Source organism: Primulina eburnea, chromosome 18 (genome assembly GCF_022965805.1).
Source record: "Primulina eburnea isolate SZY01 chromosome 18, ASM2296580v1, whole genome shotgun sequence".
NCBI lineage: Eukaryota > Viridiplantae > Streptophyta > Magnoliopsida > Lamiales > Gesneriaceae > Primulina > Primulina eburnea.
In genome coordinates this window covers 29,760,146-29,776,877 of record NC_133118.1, presented here as the reverse complement: position 1 = coordinate 29,776,877, position 16,732 = coordinate 29,760,146, and the positions used below count along the sequence as shown (strand labels likewise).

General features: G+C 34.3%; 2 protein-coding genes and 1 pseudogene across 6 annotated transcripts; 2 read left to right on the top strand and 1 right to left on the bottom strand.

The window, feature by feature from the left end:
- Positions 1–1,481: 1,481 nt before the first annotated feature.
- On the top strand, positions 1,482–6,951 carry LOC140819894 (probable aldehyde dehydrogenase; annotated as a pseudogene).
- A 941-nt stretch (positions 6,952–7,892) lies between these two features.
- Positions 7,893–11,042, top strand: LOC140819729 (uncharacterized). Of its 5 annotated transcripts, none has more exons than XM_073179911.1 (2): positions 7,893–9,192; positions 10,683–11,042. In XM_073179911.1, exon 1 carries the CDS (start codon positions 8,015–8,017, stop codon positions 9,182–9,184), a length of 1,170 nt encoding a protein of 389 aa, XP_073036012.1. In that variant the 5' UTR covers positions 7,893–8,014; the 3' UTR covers positions 9,185–9,192; positions 10,683–11,042. The 5 variants fall into 5 exon arrangements, 4 of the variants coding, with proteins under 4 accessions (XP_073036012.1, XP_073036010.1, XP_073036013.1 ...); XM_073179909.1 differs by having other exon boundaries at positions 10,616–11,042; XM_073179912.1 differs by having other exon boundaries at positions 7,893–9,196.
- Positions 11,043–11,931: 889 nt separating this feature from the next.
- Positions 11,932–13,065, bottom strand: LOC140820004 (zinc finger protein ZAT2-like). The gene has a single exon (XM_073180298.1). It carries the CDS (start codon positions 13,044–13,046, stop codon positions 12,126–12,128), a length of 921 nt encoding a protein of 306 aa, XP_073036399.1. The 5' UTR covers positions 13,047–13,065; the 3' UTR covers positions 11,932–12,125.
- Between the last annotated feature and the right edge of the window lie 3,667 nt (positions 13,066–16,732).

Genomic DNA, 16,732 nt, shown 5'->3' with positions numbered 1-16,732 from the left:
AATCATGTATTTTAAAATTGAAATTAAGTATTTCGCAAGTAAAAATAAGTACTTCAAAAAGTTCAATGCTTAGTTGTGGATTTTTTTTTTCTTTATAAAAATAAAAAAAATATTTAAATGAAATGTACATGTCATCCAAATGCATCTTGGATGGAAATGCGAGCATTTGGTGAACTTACATTGCATACTAGAATATCTAGTATTTTATTAACTTTTATGAGTATCTCAATCACCAAATCAAGTATTTTAAAACTGAAATTAGATATTTCGCAAATAAAATTAAGTACTTGAAAAAGTTCAATGCTTAATTGCGATTTTTTTTAAGAATAAAAAAATAATTAAATTAAATGAACATGTCATCCAAATGCATCTTGGATGAAAATACGAGCACTTGGTGAACTTGAATTGCATATTCGAATATCCAGTATTTTAATACCTATTCGGAGTATCTCATTTACCAAATCAAGTATTTTAAAACTGAAATTAGGTATTTTGCAAGTAAAACTAAGTACTTGAAAAAGTTCAATGCTTAGTTGCAAATTTGTGTTTTTAAAAATAAAAAAATAATTAAATGAACTGAACATTTTATCCAAATTGATCTTGGATGGAAATACGAGCACTTGGTGAACTTGCGTTACATTTTCGAATATCCAGTATTTTAATACCAATTCCGAGTATGTCATTTACTAAATCAAGTATTTTAAAATTCAAATTTAGTATTTCCAAGTAAAACAAAGTATTTCAAAAAGTTCAATGCTTAATTGTGAATTTTTTTTAAATACAAAAATATTTTAATTCAATGTACATGTCATCCAAATGTATTCGGGAATGATGAGTGGAAAATGGAAATAGAAGGACCAACAAAAATAAGAATTTATATAATTTTTTATTAGTTAAAAAGGGTATAAAGGTAAAAATGCTTGAAACATGTAGTAAAAATTAAGTTGATCTTGTGTCAGGTATTAAAATACAAAAAAAAACTTATGAGTACTGAATTTTAAGTAAATGATTGACAGATGCATTTTTCTCTAAATTACCGTTAAATAAATTTGGCTTATTTTTATATTCATTATTTTTTATTTTTTTATTTGGTAGCAGATAATATTTTTTAGGATTTAACAGTGACATTTTTGGAAAACAACATTGTTGCCACTTTGACATAAAATTAAATTAATGGGTTTATGCTTATTATATAATAATAATAATAATAATAATAATAATAATAATAATAATAATAATAATAATAATAATAATAATAATAATAATAATAATAATAATAATAATAATATGCCATAATTAAAATATGAAATTACTAAATTCACCCTTCTTACACACGTAAATCGTTATGGATAATGGTTCAAATCCGGCCCAATTTAATTTTGAACTCAAATCTCATATAAATGGGCTCTCCTTAAGGGGCCCAAAACGAACGAGGCCCATAACTTATTTGGCGATGGGAAATGAAACTAACGAACTGCCACTTATTGGGAGAGCTGAATTGGAAAAAACATTCATCCATATCCAATTTTGTCGTAAAATAATCAAATTAAATCATAAAGTGTGGTGCCCAAAATTCCTGTTCCGTTCAACTCGAATTAGAAAACATGTATGGATCACGGGGTTTCAGGATTTTGAAAAGCGAAGCGCCCCAACATGCTTTCAGGAATTGGTTCGGCACGTGTAATTCTTCGAGGTACTTCAAGAGACTGTGTTTTATAGTGTTTTTTTTTTGTTGGATTTTCGTCTGTGGAATTTGGTGGAAAGATGAAGTTTTTATGGGTTCTTGTTGTATTTTAAGAAATGGGATTGCAGGTTTAGATGTTATGAATGAGAGAGCAATGTATTGATCCATTGTTAAGTTGATACTTGGTAAGTTTCGACAATATTCGTTTGCTATTATTTTTCTAACTTCGGGTTTATCAGCTTAAACGAAGGCACCCACGGAAAATTTGAAGTATTCTGGTGGCACTGGCAAATGCTATTGTTGTGTGGTAGCGACAATTATTCTTTTGTTGGATGACAACAAAATAGAAAAAGAGGATTGAATCTATAGATGATGTGGGATGGTGAAGTATGGAAATGTATGGAGGGCAATGCTGATTTACGTGGTTACGCTAAGTTTCTTGGTCGTGTTGGACTAATCTTCGTGTTCTTATGAGTTATTGTGATTTTGTATAACCTGTAACAGGTTCTTTGATTATTTTAAATCTTACATACGCAATATACTTTATTTTTAACTCTGTAAGTTTTTGTCTGGTTAAATTCTTAGTTTGTGAAGAAACTTCATGCTATCTTATGTACAATGCAGATTCGTTCATACTTTAAGTTTTGTTTGCAAGAAACTTCATGCTATCTTATGTACAATGCAGATTCGTTCATACTTTAAGTTTTGCCACCGTGAAGGTTGAGGAGATATCAGGTGCTCGGCCGGCAGAAGTGATGAATTTAGGTATGTAACACGAGTTCCAAAGCAGGGCTCATTTAGTTGTGAGTGCGAATTTCTTTTGATGACACAAACAAATTTGTGCACCAAAAAGCAATTACATACATTTATATCATCCTTTAGTGAATTGCATTTTCAACCACTATTTGATTAAAGTAGGTATTGTTCTCGATAAATGAACCAAGTAAATTCCAGCTTGCTGTCAATTACAAAACAACATGACCTTACTGGTTCTTGGATTTTTAGCGCAGGGGAGTTGGACTAGAACTTCTAATTGGAAAACTATTGTGGATCCGTTGAACGGCGAATCTTTTATTAAAGTTGCCGAAGTAGATGAAAAGGGTATACTTGTAAGTCCCTTGGTGCCAAATGTCATTGCATTCCTTTTTCTTGTTTTAACACATCAGAATTTATGCAGCCTTTTGTGGAGAGCTTGTCCCGGTGCCCCAAGCATGGTTTACACAATCCTTTTAAAGCACCAGAAAGGTTGCGTAAGATGATTTTCCCCTCTTCTGTACTTTTTTTTCTTCATTTGTCTTAATCAAAATTGCTTGAACTTCTAGACTACTGCCTCTCTTGTTTAGTGGCATGATCTTGTAGGATGTTATAAAGTGCTATATTTATATTTGATTTCAATTGAAATAATTCCAATTTCCCCACGCCCCAGGTATCTCATGCTTGGAGAAGTAACAGCAAAAGCAGCCAACAAGCTCTCTCTTCCAGAGGTAAACTACTTCTATCTTAGAAAAATCATGTGTTGTTCCCAATTATAGGTTAAACTTTTGAGATTTTACCTTTACTAGATCGTTAGTCTTGTTTTGCTCCTAGGTTTCGGACTTCTTTGCTAAGTTGATACAAAGAGTGGCTCCGAAAAGTTACCAGCAAGCCCTTGGTGAAGTTGTAGTTACTCAGAAGTTTTTCGAAAATTTCTGTGGTGATCAGGTAATATGGTACATTATAACTTTATAGTGTAATTTAATCTTGAGGAAAATGTACGACCACTTCTGTTTAATTTAGTTTTACTTATTTACTTTTGATTGTTCGTGTAGATGTTGTGGAGCATTTAATCGATCGTTGTATGAATGTTTTTATCTATTTACTTTGATTTAGATTCCCAGTGGCATTTTATGACATTTTTTTCTTTTGCTTTCTAGATTTTCTGAATTCATTAATACTTTGAGATTAAAAAAGAGTATTTTAGATTGGAGAAGCTTAAGAATTATTTGCAGTGAAAATTATAAATCAGCACTAAGATAATTCTTACTAAAACATGTAAGTAACCTTGTGTTCGATTCATCTTGCAGGTTCGTTTCCTAGCTAGATCATTTTCGGTACCTGGAAACCATCTTGGTCAGCACAGCCATGGTTTTCGGTGGCCTTATGGTCCTGTAAGTCAGTTTTCATGGAAATATTCTCGAGATTCAACTGAATGGATGAGAAAATGTCACCACACAGTGTGTACTGATCAAATAAAAAAAACATGTGGCACTCTTAGAATCGAGTTTTCGTAGACCTTCAATGGATCAGCTCACTTTCTATTTTTCTGAAAGCCCATTTCTTGATAAGTGGTCATTTGAAAGTTCTTATGCATCAGGTTGCAATTATTACTCCCTTCAATTTTCCTTTAGAAATTCCTGTGCTTCAGCTGATGGGTGCACTTTACATGGGGAACAAGCCTCTGCTTAAAGTCGATAGCAAGGTAAGCCTGATTCTGCTTTTACAAATTTTAACATATTTGGTATTCTTATTTTCTATTTGATGATGCATACTTGTTCTGCTGTTAATATGGTATTATTTTTTATATACTTGTCTCAAAGGTCTGCATAGTTATGGAACAAATGATTCGACTACTCCATGATTGTGGATTGCCTATGGAGGATGTTGATTTTATAAATTCTGATGGGAATACAATGAACAAACTCCTCATGGAGGTTAGCTCATCATATGGCCAAATCAGTGTGGTTCAATATTTACATTTTTATATGAGCAGCTAACTGTTTGACATTGGTTGGTTTGTCGGATGAGATGATAAATGATTTATGACATGAGGATAATAAATTGAAAGTTATGGATTATATAATTATTTTAAAATACTTCTATAATTGTAAAACTCGATCTAAACGATGATGAATCAAGGATGTACAATCTTCTCCTTCATGCTAAATTGTGCCTTCATGTATCATTTTTAAATTAATTAGAACATAATTTGCATGAGCCATAAAATATGTGCTATTCAACTATCTCTTCTCTGAACTAAAATCAACCGAATCAAGGGGAAAAAATCAACAGAGTCTGGAATATAAATATTTCACAAATCAAAATACAATAGAAAAAATTGAAATGTCCAGATTGTGCTTATCATCACGAATTGTAAACGATAATTACATGCCATAATTTGAAATCTTAGGTGTTCATTTTAGCCTTACATTTCCGATGACATACATTCCCTTTTTTTCTCCCAACTAAAGCACTAATTGAATAATATATCATCAGGCGAAGCCACGGATGACTCTCTTCACCGGCAGTTCAAGGGTGGCCGAGAAATTGGCTATTGACCTCAAGGGTCGTATCAGGTTGGAAGATGCTGGCTTCGACTGGAAGGTTCTTGCCCTGATGTTCAGGAGGTTCATGACTTTTACCTTCTTTTTTCTTTTGAAAAAGTTCCATATGTTTCTTCACAGAGCAGCCAATTTTAAGATTTTTGTTTTCACATTTTATGTGTTGGATCTCTTTTATCCACAGGAAGATTACGTTGCGTGGGTTTGTGATCAAGATGCATATGCCTGTAGCGGTCAAAAATGCTCTGCACAGTCCATGTTGTTCATGCATGAGGTAACCTCAATCAATCTGATGTTTTTCGCTTCTTATCGATGATTAGATAATTTAATGCCTCTCTTGTTATCTAATAGTTTATTTTGTTGTTTGTTTCTTATCAAAAAAAAAATAGTTTATTTTGTTGAACTCGATGCCTTAATTAAATTGGATATACTTCTTTGTTGAATCATGCAGAACTGGTCTAAAAGTACATTGGTTGATAAATTGACTGATCTTGCTGCTAGAAGGAAACTCGAAGATTTAACAATTGGTCCTGTCCTTACTGTAAGTTTCTATGTTTTTCCTTTTTGTTTTTTATTGAGTTCAAAAACTTTGCATAAGACAACACGGTATCTTCTTTTTCATCTCAGTTCACAACAGAAGCAATGCTCGATCATACAAACAAATTGCTTAAGATAAAGGGATCGAAGCTTTTATTCGGTGGTGAAGCTTTACAAAACCATTCTATTCCAGCAGTATATGGTGCCATCAAACCCACCGCCGTATTTATTCCACTCACAGAAATATTGAAGGACGACAATTATGAGTTGGTAACAAAAGAAATATTTGGTCCGTTCCAGGTAAGCATTTACAGTGTTACATCCAAATTCTTGAGCATTTTTACTTTAGTTTTATCATGCGGAAATTCCGCCAAGACAATGTCTCACGAGTTGGCCAACAAATCTGGTTGATGCGTTATTATTTTGTAGATTCTCACGGAATACAAACAAGACCAACTTCCTCTGGTATTGGACATTCTTGAAAGAATGCACGCGCATTTAACAGCTGCGGTAGTTTCAAATGATCCTCTGTTCTTACAAGTAACGCCAAGCCCCTGGGTTCTGATGACAATTTATATTTTTCTTTAGAAAAGTTGTTTTTGTTATGATATAATTTTTGGACTAGTTTATCAAACCTTATTGCCAAACTAGTATGGTTACAACTTTTTTGTGCTACTAGAGTTGATCCTGTAAAAGGAGAGCGGTTCCTAGAACTGCAAAGTTCTCTTGGGTCTGTCCCTATCTACAGTTATCTCTGATGGTTGATGTTAAACTATGATTAAGCGATTTACGTATTCAAATCCTTCTCGTTCGACGCTGTCACACCCACTTTTTATCCACTGTTCTCATTGTTATCATAATCCAACTGTCAACCTAGCATAATCAGTCTGATAACTTAACCTTTGAATCACATGCAATATCAAGTATATTTGACTTGTAACTGTACAGGAAGTCATAGGTCATTCGGTTAATGGAACTACTTATGCTGGTTTGAGGGCAAGAACAACTGGGGCTCCTCAAAATCACTGGTTAGTAAAAAACCGAGTGCGAAATTTTCAGTTGTGTCAACTCATGTTTTCACATCGTGAGGATCATAAAAACGAGGATATTTTGCAGGTTTGGTCCGGCCGGTGATCCTAGGGGTGCAGGGATAGGGACTCCAGAAGCTATAAAGCTCGTTTGGTCGTGCCACCGGGAAGTCATATACGACTTCGGCCCTTTGCCAGAAAAATGGGAAACTCCGAAGGCAACTTGAAGGAAGATGGAGTAGATTTGAATTTCTATGTTTTTGGGTGAATTTTTTTTGGGATTGTGTATGTTTTAGTTTACTTGTCACTGATACAGAATTAGTGGGACAGAACATGTGCACAAAATTTGAAGTTTCGAGAAATTAAACACAAACTTTAATGAATATATTATGATTTGATTATTTATTTCTAAAAGTAATTTCATGAACTATTAAATCCTAAAAAAATCATTTAAAATTATAAAATTCAACTATATTGAAGCCATAAGTGCACCTAAACGTATAACATATAATTTTTAAAATCTAAGCTAAATTAGTTTATTTTTTAAAAAGAAATTGATATATTTTCTTCAATAATTTATAATTATTAGATATTAGTTTTGTTTGGATCAAAATAATTTAATTAGAAGTTCAATTTGATTATTTAATTAGAAGTCAAATTCAATTAGAAGTTAATTAGAAGTCTATCAAGTGCATCAGATTAATTTTTAAAAAAACTGATCACAAAGTGCTAAAAAAAAAAATATCATGGGAGGAGAGGTTGAGATCGTGGCATGAAAAGCGATGAACATGGATTATTGGGGGAGTGAAGAAGAACCGCACATGTGCTGAGAAGAAAAAGGACATCAGCAAGCACAAAAAAAGGACAATTCTACTCACAAAAATATGCAAATACTATATACTGATTTTCAAGATTCAAACGTTAGTTTCTAAGCATTTTAGTATATTTTCTAGCATTATAGGTCTTATTATTTCAGATTTCAGCAACTTTATATGTTAGATTTTTATGTCTTGTAAATCCTTATCGTTTATTGAAAATATAAAAAATGTTAGGTGTTTATTCTTCAAATTCCTAGTAGTTTTTTTTTTTTGTTTTGGCGTCATATTTGTTTAGGAGATTAGAACCGACGGTCGAATTTAGAAGTCACTTTCATTTGATAATTTAGAAGTTAGATATTTCATTGTTTTTATACAAATCGGTGCATTTTTACACTTGAGTCGTCTGCAAATCTCAAATATTGTGTAGACAAGTTTATAACAATTTTTTAATTAAAAATATATTGCATCACTAATTTAAATAAATTTATCGTCTCATTCTAGGTTGTATTTCTTAGCTCAACGTTAGAGCAACAGATTCACTTCAAACCTAGAACGCCGCCGCCAACGCCGCCGCAGTTCATCTCTGAATCATACGAAATCTTCTTTAGTTCTATCCATTTTCTTTCGAATATGTCTTTGTTGGAGTTAATTACAAAAGCTTCGTCGGCTAGCACTACAATGTCGGAGCAAGAGTTAAGCTATCCAATTATTCTTAATCCGGACCCTATTATTCTCAGCTTAAAGCCAGAATCTGAGGACCCGAAATCTAAACGCCCTATAAAAAAGATGACGGGTTGGGAAATTTCTCAGACAGATAAGGAACTTATCGAATCAGGGGAAAAATTCTGTAAGCAACTGAGAAGGAAGTTGAAGAATGCGAACCATCATGGTAAAGATGAGTTCTTGGAGCTCGTCACTTCTTATTTAATGAAAATTGGGGAGAAATTTGGGATTTCGATTAAACTGGATCAGTTGGAGGAAGGGTATGCCTGTAGGTTGATCGAGAAATTGGGGCGATCAATGGGTAGAGATGTGAGGAGTTTGATTCTGGAGGCTTGTGTTGTTTTCGAGGTTTGGGGTGTTTTGGAGAGTTTGGTAACTAATGGCCTTGTGGAACATTCTTGTACTTCAAATTTGGTTAATAATTTGATTGAAAAACGAAAGTCGAATTTGATTGATTTGTGTGTGAAGCATTTATCAGGTATACAGGCTTATGAGTTGATGTGTATTTTGAAGTATTTTTTGCTGCTGCCTGATGACGGGTACGAGAGTTTGGTCTCAGTGAGGAAGGATTGGGAGAGTCAGGCACTGCTAGCAATTGAGAAAGCAAGTGGTAATGGAGTTAGTGGCAAACAGAAGAGCTTGGCGAAGGATGCTTCGCTTCTGGTCATGCTGGCACATGATGGATTTTCGGTTGCAGAATTGTGCTTGCATAGTTTATTTTCGTCTCGGAATTTGGATGAGGTAATCTTTTCAGCTTGTATTGGCAAGTTGAATGGTGAGGAGTTGAAGGCTTTGATTCGATACTTGGGGAAATGGCTTAGGAAATATGACAGATTTCCTCAAGTGGTCCCTTGTCCGAAGGCATCGTCAGCATTGGGCTTAAAGGTTTGTGATTGGATCCCGACGTTGGAAAATATCATAAAAGGTCTTAGCTTGGTTGTGGATGAGCATTTTTCTTCACTGGCTTTGCAATCCGAGTTTCGTGAGGAGTTGAGATCTTTTGAGGGAGTTGTTAATTCATTAGCTTCTGAAGCAAGGCTTTGTGGTACTTTGGCAATTTTAACTGAAAGATTATGATTTGAACGGTATGTTTTCGAAAATTGCTTTACTTTTAAAAGCCTCTATTTCTGCTTTAGTTCTAAGCTCGTACATTAAGCACTATTGTTTTTTGTTTATTATATTTGAGTTCTGTTTTAGTGTCTTAATCACCTCCATTTTGTACTCTGTAAGTTTGATATCTTCTTGCAATGATTTTGGTGCAAACTTTTTAGTTTATATAAAACAGAGTAATTGTGAACGCAATGTTTGATTTTGATGTTCTTTGTTGTTTGAAAAACTTTAGTATTGAAATAAATGCACATATTCTCAATCCGCTGGTTGAATGTTAGAACCTATTTATTGATGAGTATATTGTGAGATACATCTTATGCATAAACTAATTGGAAGAGCTAAAAAAGGCTAGACATGCTTATGTTTTATTTGGTCCCAGTTTCCCAGATCAATAAGGAACCAAAACATTTGATCTAGTTTGCATCTATCTAATGGCATAATTGAATTCGGGTTGTAAGCCATTCTCTATGTTAAGAACTCGAACCAATTTGTATTTGGACCTTTAGCACCGGTTAGTTAAAAATTTGGACCATTTGCAATGTGGTCCCTCGAGAACTAAAACTGGATCAAAGAGTTCATGTAACCAAACATCAATTGTCTCGTCAGGAGTCCTTTTACATCATCTTTCTATACAAGTACCATCTTGAAAAGAAATATACACGGAATGAAGCCAGGAAAAAATTCTTTTCATCTGGAGTTCACTTTCTCATCTTCCCATACAATTATCATCTTGAAAAAGAGGTATACGTGGAATTAAGCCAGGAAAGAAAAAGAAAAAGAAAAAGCAACTTATTAATTGTAATGAGCTAGAGAAGATTCAGTGCAGAAGTGATGCTAAGGGAGATAGTTAGATAAAATCCATAAGATGTCTATAAGTTAGTGACTGCAAACTAATGAAGCCAGTGAGTGCAACTAATAAGGATGAAATTCACTTGCAGGTTCTCTAATTTGCTTTGCAGCATCATGAAACAGAACTAAATTTCTAGTGCTGCAAAGTTGGCAGATGTTATATAGTATTTACATGAAAATAACTTGGTCATAGAAAAGTTTTCTTGCTCAATATCTACCTCGGTCCATATAGAATTATTTGGAAAGGAACGGGGCATCATTCTTAATGACAAAACCATCTTCTGCCTGATGCTGCGAAGAGTCTAACCGGAAATTGTTTTATGCTTAGAGAACTCAATCTGCGATCTCTATCCAGTATTCTTACTAGCAAATCCTTTGAACAAAATTTTCCTTCTTTTCTTGCTGAAACCGAATAATCTTTTTCCAAAGATGTTATCTTGTAGTAACTTTTCACCCTTTGTTTTATATGTTCATCTAATATGTAAATTGTTTTCTTGTCAATGCATCGACTGTTTTTTAATATTTGGCTATGTTGACCTCATTTTGCAGTCTAGAAGCATCATCCATGCAGATTTTGGCTTTCTAATTCTAACAACTTTGATATCCACAACTGCAGCATTTGATTCATCAGAAAGCTGATATCAAGGAATGACAGAGAGAAACTGAGACGAGAGCTCGTAATCAGTTGTCCGAATATCAAAATGCGGAGGACCCGAACCCATTTTTTCTCCTAGTTTTTGGGATAGTAGTTCAGTTCATCGTAATCCTTTGCGTTTGTGTTCCATACAGTTTGTGAAAATTGGCTTGTGCTATCAAAAATCAAATTTCCCCAAAAAAATTTACCATTACTAGTCATAGCTGAGTGGGTAACTATGTAGTTTTAGTTTGAACATGTATTTTTGTAGCTGGTTGTTTCGGATGTTAGCCGGGCTTAACATTCCATCCAAAATGCATTAATCCATCATTTTTAACTGTAGGTGCATATCCTAAATGGTATGTACATTTTAGTTGGCTCTTGCGCTAGAATCATTGCATGAAGATGCCAAACTCGTTCAGTACAAAAACCGAGGTTAGTAAGAATGACATCGAAACACAGCAGACCAGAAACAGAATTCAAATACAAGAAAGAACACATCCCTTTGCTTAATGTACTATGCTTAAAACTAAATCCAGAACAGAGCCAGTCTTGTAAAAGCAAGCAGTTTTCAATCACTTTCCAATGTGCCAGCACCACAGCGTATCTCTCTCTGTTCAAAAGAACCACACGAAGCCTTGTTTCAGAAGCTAAGCTACTACCTAGGCGAAATCCGCATTAACCGAAGAACACAAGGCAATTGCAAACCTTCAAGCTCAAAGCTGATGATGCCTTTAGCCATTTCCCAAGTATTGGATCGAAGCCTTGACTCGTCACCATTCGACTTGCCGATACAATCTCAAAATATCACCTCATCCAAAACCGAAGATGCAAGCACAACTATGTAATCGAAGATCCATCATGTGCCAGCAGCAGCCAGCAAGACCAAAAGCGACGGCTCCTTCGCCAATTCCATTTAATCTGAACTTCATTTATCAATCAAATTATGAACTGATTGAACTACAAGAATGTTCCGGTGAGACCATTGATCATGAAACTCTCCAAAAACACCCTCAAACCTCAGAAACAATGTGCCCACAAGTAATGAAACATGATAAAGATATGCACATGTATATACAACCAGCTCGAATGAAGACTTCGACATATAACATATGAACAATGAATCAATCAAATGAACAGACAAAGAAAGAGCAAGAGAGTAATTGTGTGACAATGTATTTTAGGTAGCACGAACAGTTGGAAAAACAACTAAACAATATTTGTACGAGTACATACGGTATATATCACTAATAATACTGAATCCAAGCTATCTATTGTACAGTCATCAAGCTAAAATCTGGTATTGTGTCGAACTTGATCACAATCACCATTGATACCCTTACACTAAAATGCATAAAAAAAATCACACTATATATATTGCCATCTATCCATCTAGCTGTGTATCATCATCACCCTGATCTGGAATTAAAGTCGTAAACTTAAATCCAAATACGGATGACGAAAGCCGGCCGAATCTATAGAAGAGTAGGATGAAGCATATTCTTGATCTTCACCATCCACAGCTGGAAAATTCAAATCAAAACCTCCGGACTCCTCCTCAGCGGCGGCCTTCTCCCAATGACATCTCTTGTGTCCACCCAAGGCTTGGCCACTCGAGAAGACCCGCATACAGATGCCGCATTTGTGCCCTGCAATCATCTGATTAGTATCATGAGTGCTGTCACCTTCTATGCTGTGTTCCTGATCATCGACATTATTCATCGCGATCGCGTAGCATCCCTTCACGTTCTTGTGGCTTGCTCTATGCCCCCCCAAAGCCTGGTGAGAGACAAACACCTTCTTGCAACTAGAACACTCGAACCCTCGATCATTATTGTTGTTGTTGTTGTTATTAGTATTATTGTCCAAATTGTAATAATAATAAAAATCGAAATGCTGCTGCGGCGACGTCCCTTGGTTAACAGTGCAAGCAGTAGAACGAGACTCGTGATCATCATCTCCGTTAGCCAGAAGCAGAAGACACGAGGCCACCTCATGATCCTCCTCAGTCACTGCGGAGGAATCTTCACTGTCATGATGGCGGCGGAAGTATGGCGGTGGGTTGATCCCCCTCCACTCTCTTTCCGGATGGCAGCGCATGTGCCCGAAAAGGGCCTTCCACGACCAAAACCTCTTACCGCACTCAGTGCATGGCCTCGTGATCTTCGGGGCTGCGGGGTCGGGCTTTCTTATGGACTTGGAGACTCTGGAAGCTGCTCCGCCGGCCATAATCTTGGACCGTTTATTTCTAGGGTTTTGTTTGGCGAGACCAGTGGGTACTTTTCGTAGAGGAGACAAAGAAAACATCGTCGTCGGTGGATGGAAATCGGAGATACGGTTATCCATGATGCTCTGTGGAGTGGCGTTGTGGAGGTGGAAAAATGGTGTAAGAATGGAGGAGCGGGGCGGTTATTGTTGTTCTTCCTGCAGGGTAGTTACGATGTTACCGTTAATGGTTGTAAAATTCTATCCTCAAACTTCGTCTTAATCCGTAATTAACCAAATTCGAAATTAATCCCATTTAAATAAAACTAAATTTCCCATATTATAGAATTTATATATTTTTATTCATTAAAAATTAAAATAATATTAATTATGTGTAGTGTTACCCCATACTAATTATTATGTTAGTTCGGGCATAACAAATTTGTTCCGATGCAACTATTGTCTCCACAAATCTAGGGGTGGGTACGGTACAATGTACATCGTACCGAATTACGGTACTGTATACCGTACGGTAAATATCGATATAGAATTTTTCCATATCGATACCGATACCGGAAATTCTTTCGATATGAAAAAAGTCATACCGGATACTGTATCGACACCGAAAATTTTGTCAGTATACCAGAAAAATGTCGGTATACCGCAAACATTTTCGGTATACCGATATTTTTTCGGTATATCGAACTTAAATTTTAAAAAAAATAATAAAAAAATTATTTTCGGTACGATATCCCGAAAATTTAGTACGGAATGATATCGTACATTTTTTCGGTAATTTTCGGTATTTTTTCAGTTCGATTTTTTGGTATTTCGGTATTTTTTCTCACCCTCGAGTTTTTAGTTTAAATGTATTTTTAGTTTAAAGATTAGGAGCTCGGGATAGGCCGAGGAGACAAATGCTATATAATGACGAGGTTAAGTTTTTGTCGATTTTTCGCTAATTATTTAATAAAATTAGAGAAAGTAGAAAAATATTAATGTTTAGAACATAAACTTTGTGAATAGCCTATAGGAAATATTTTATCCTAGTATTTTTTTACCCATAATTAATGTAGAATATTAGCAAATTCATGTTAACTCAACTCCAAGTGAACAAAATATTTTTATAATTAAATCAGTGTTCTAAAAAGCGTTATGATATAAGCGAGAGGTCACTAACAACCTAACACTTAGGCGATTTTTTGCTTCAAGCATAAATGTCTAATTATTCTTGTTATCTCTGTATTTATGCAACACTTTTTTTTGCATCAAATTCAAACTCAAAATACATGACATATTCCTTTATTTCATCCTATACAATTTCTTCTTCGTGAAGTTCTATTACAAAATAGAGAATTAGTGATGTACAAATAATGTAATATATATGTATGTGTGTGTGTTATCCGCTTAGGCGGTCATAGGAGGATTTCAAATCGACTAGGCGGTGGCAGTCTATTAATGCGGAACAACCCAGAGGAGTCTCGTCTTTGGAAAAATTGGGATGGTGGATGATCGTCTAACGCAAATGCGGTCATAGATGACGCTTTTTAGAACACTTAATTAAATAAACGACCATAAAAGAAATTATTAATTGGATAAAAAAAATTTGTAAATGAATTATTATATTAAACTATGTAAGGTCGTGTTTTGATTGGAAGATTTGGATTTGGGAAAGTACATGGAGAGGTGATTTGAAATAACTCGTATAGAAGTGAATTTGAAATTCACCTCAAAGTTTGGATTTGAAATTCATTGTGAAGCGGATTTTGCCAAACAATTCAATGAATTTGTTATTATGGATTTGAAATTCATAATTGCATATTAATTAATCCAAATGCAACGTAAAGTTATGTTTGTATCGATGAATTTGGATTTGTGGGAGAACGTATCTAAAATAACTATGTTGATGAGTTGATTTGTGAATTTTAGCAAAAAAATGTACTTAACTTACATAAGATATTTCAAACCAATCATTCTAATATTGAACTGAATAAATACAATGAATTCGGGGCGTAGAGTTGAAATAAAATCATTCAATTCAAACACAACATAAAGGAATTGTGATAATTTCTGAAATTGATTGGCCTTTGTTTTCAAAAAATTGGGGGAAAATTAATAGGTTTACAGAGAAGCAAATAGAGCTCATTGCTTAGTTCTTAAAAACAGTTTTGTTCCTCATGGAAACTGTCAAACATGGACAGTTTTCTTTTGTGTTTTGTCCATGGATAAGGTTAATAGCTCAAATTGTAGGTTGTAACTCGAAAATGTTTTCGATCGTTGATTCTCCTTGCATGCTTGTCTTATTCTCCACAGCAACATGCGTTCTTAAATTGCACTAGTAGTTGACGCAAAAGAAGTTTTCTTTCTCCATAAGACGAAATTGTTATGTATCAATGTACTTACAGTTTCATGGCAATCGTCCATAAGATACAACGACTAAAAATCTAGATATTGCAGCACTAGAATCTCTAGATATCAACAAACTGAGTATGTTGAGAACTTTCAAATCATATAAATAATAAAGAAACAACATGAAATCAAAAGAGAAAAAATCATCCATAAAAAACAAACTGTGTATGTTGAGAACTTTCAAATCAGATAAATAATAAAGAAACAACATGAAATCAAAAGAGAAAAAATCATCCATCAAACGAATACATACATACATGGATTATTTATACCAATCCAATAGTTGGAATGAAGAATCACAATATATGGAGGAAGCTATAGCCAAATGACATGTTCATTCAACTTATGTGGTGTCTATGGAACCAAAAGACTTGATTGAATCATCAAGAGATACCATATAGATGACAACTCGAAAAATCGGACACAACTTTTCATGAAACAGCACGTCGGAGGTTGAGACACCATTGCGCCCATCTCATTGTCTAGAAAATCCAGGTAGTTCGGTGTTTGGTTTCGAGTTTTCTTTATTAGGACTAGTGCACTTACGCACGCAACAACATTGTATAATATTTCTTATAAGAAATAGTGAGGGACTACACTGTAATTTTGATATATAAATTAAAAAATAAATTGAAAAATAAAATAATAAAAAATGATCTCGGTGAGAATCGACTATAACCTAAACACAAAAAAACAACGACTCTATCCACTGAACTATATGTAACTTACATTAAAATTTTAACATTTTATTAATATATATAATTATTAAAACAGACCATGATACCAAAATTAGTTATTCTAAGTTAGGGGTGAAAACGAATCGAATCGAGCCGAATAATAGTAAAAAAATCAAGCTCGAATTCGGCTCGAAATAGGTATATTCGAGTTCGAGCTCGATTCGAAGTTCGATAATTTCAAATATTTGGGCTCGAGCTCGGCTCGAAATGAAGTTCGAGTTCGAGTTCGGCTCGAAATATTCGAATATATTCGTGAACTATTCGAATTATTGCTCGGATATTAAGGTTTGAAAGCTCGAAATGCTCGAAATATTCGAAATGTATATATATATATATATATATATATAATTATATTATATTAATAAAATATTAAGGCTCGCGAACTATTCGCGAGCTATCGAACAAAATAATTTGGGCTCGAGTTCGGCTCGAAAAAAAGTTCGAACGTGTTCGAGTTCGGCTCAAATTCGATAAGTTCGAATACGAATCGAATATTTATCGAGCCGGCTCGAAAAACTCGCGAACATGTTCGGTTCGTTTGCAGCCCTATTCTAAGTGTCTCAAATTTAATAAATAATAAATTAGTATAGATATAAAATAAATGATAAAGTTCAAATTTTTAAAAGATTTGTGCCTTTTTTTAATTTTTTTTTAGATTAACCTGAAATTTTAATTCATCTG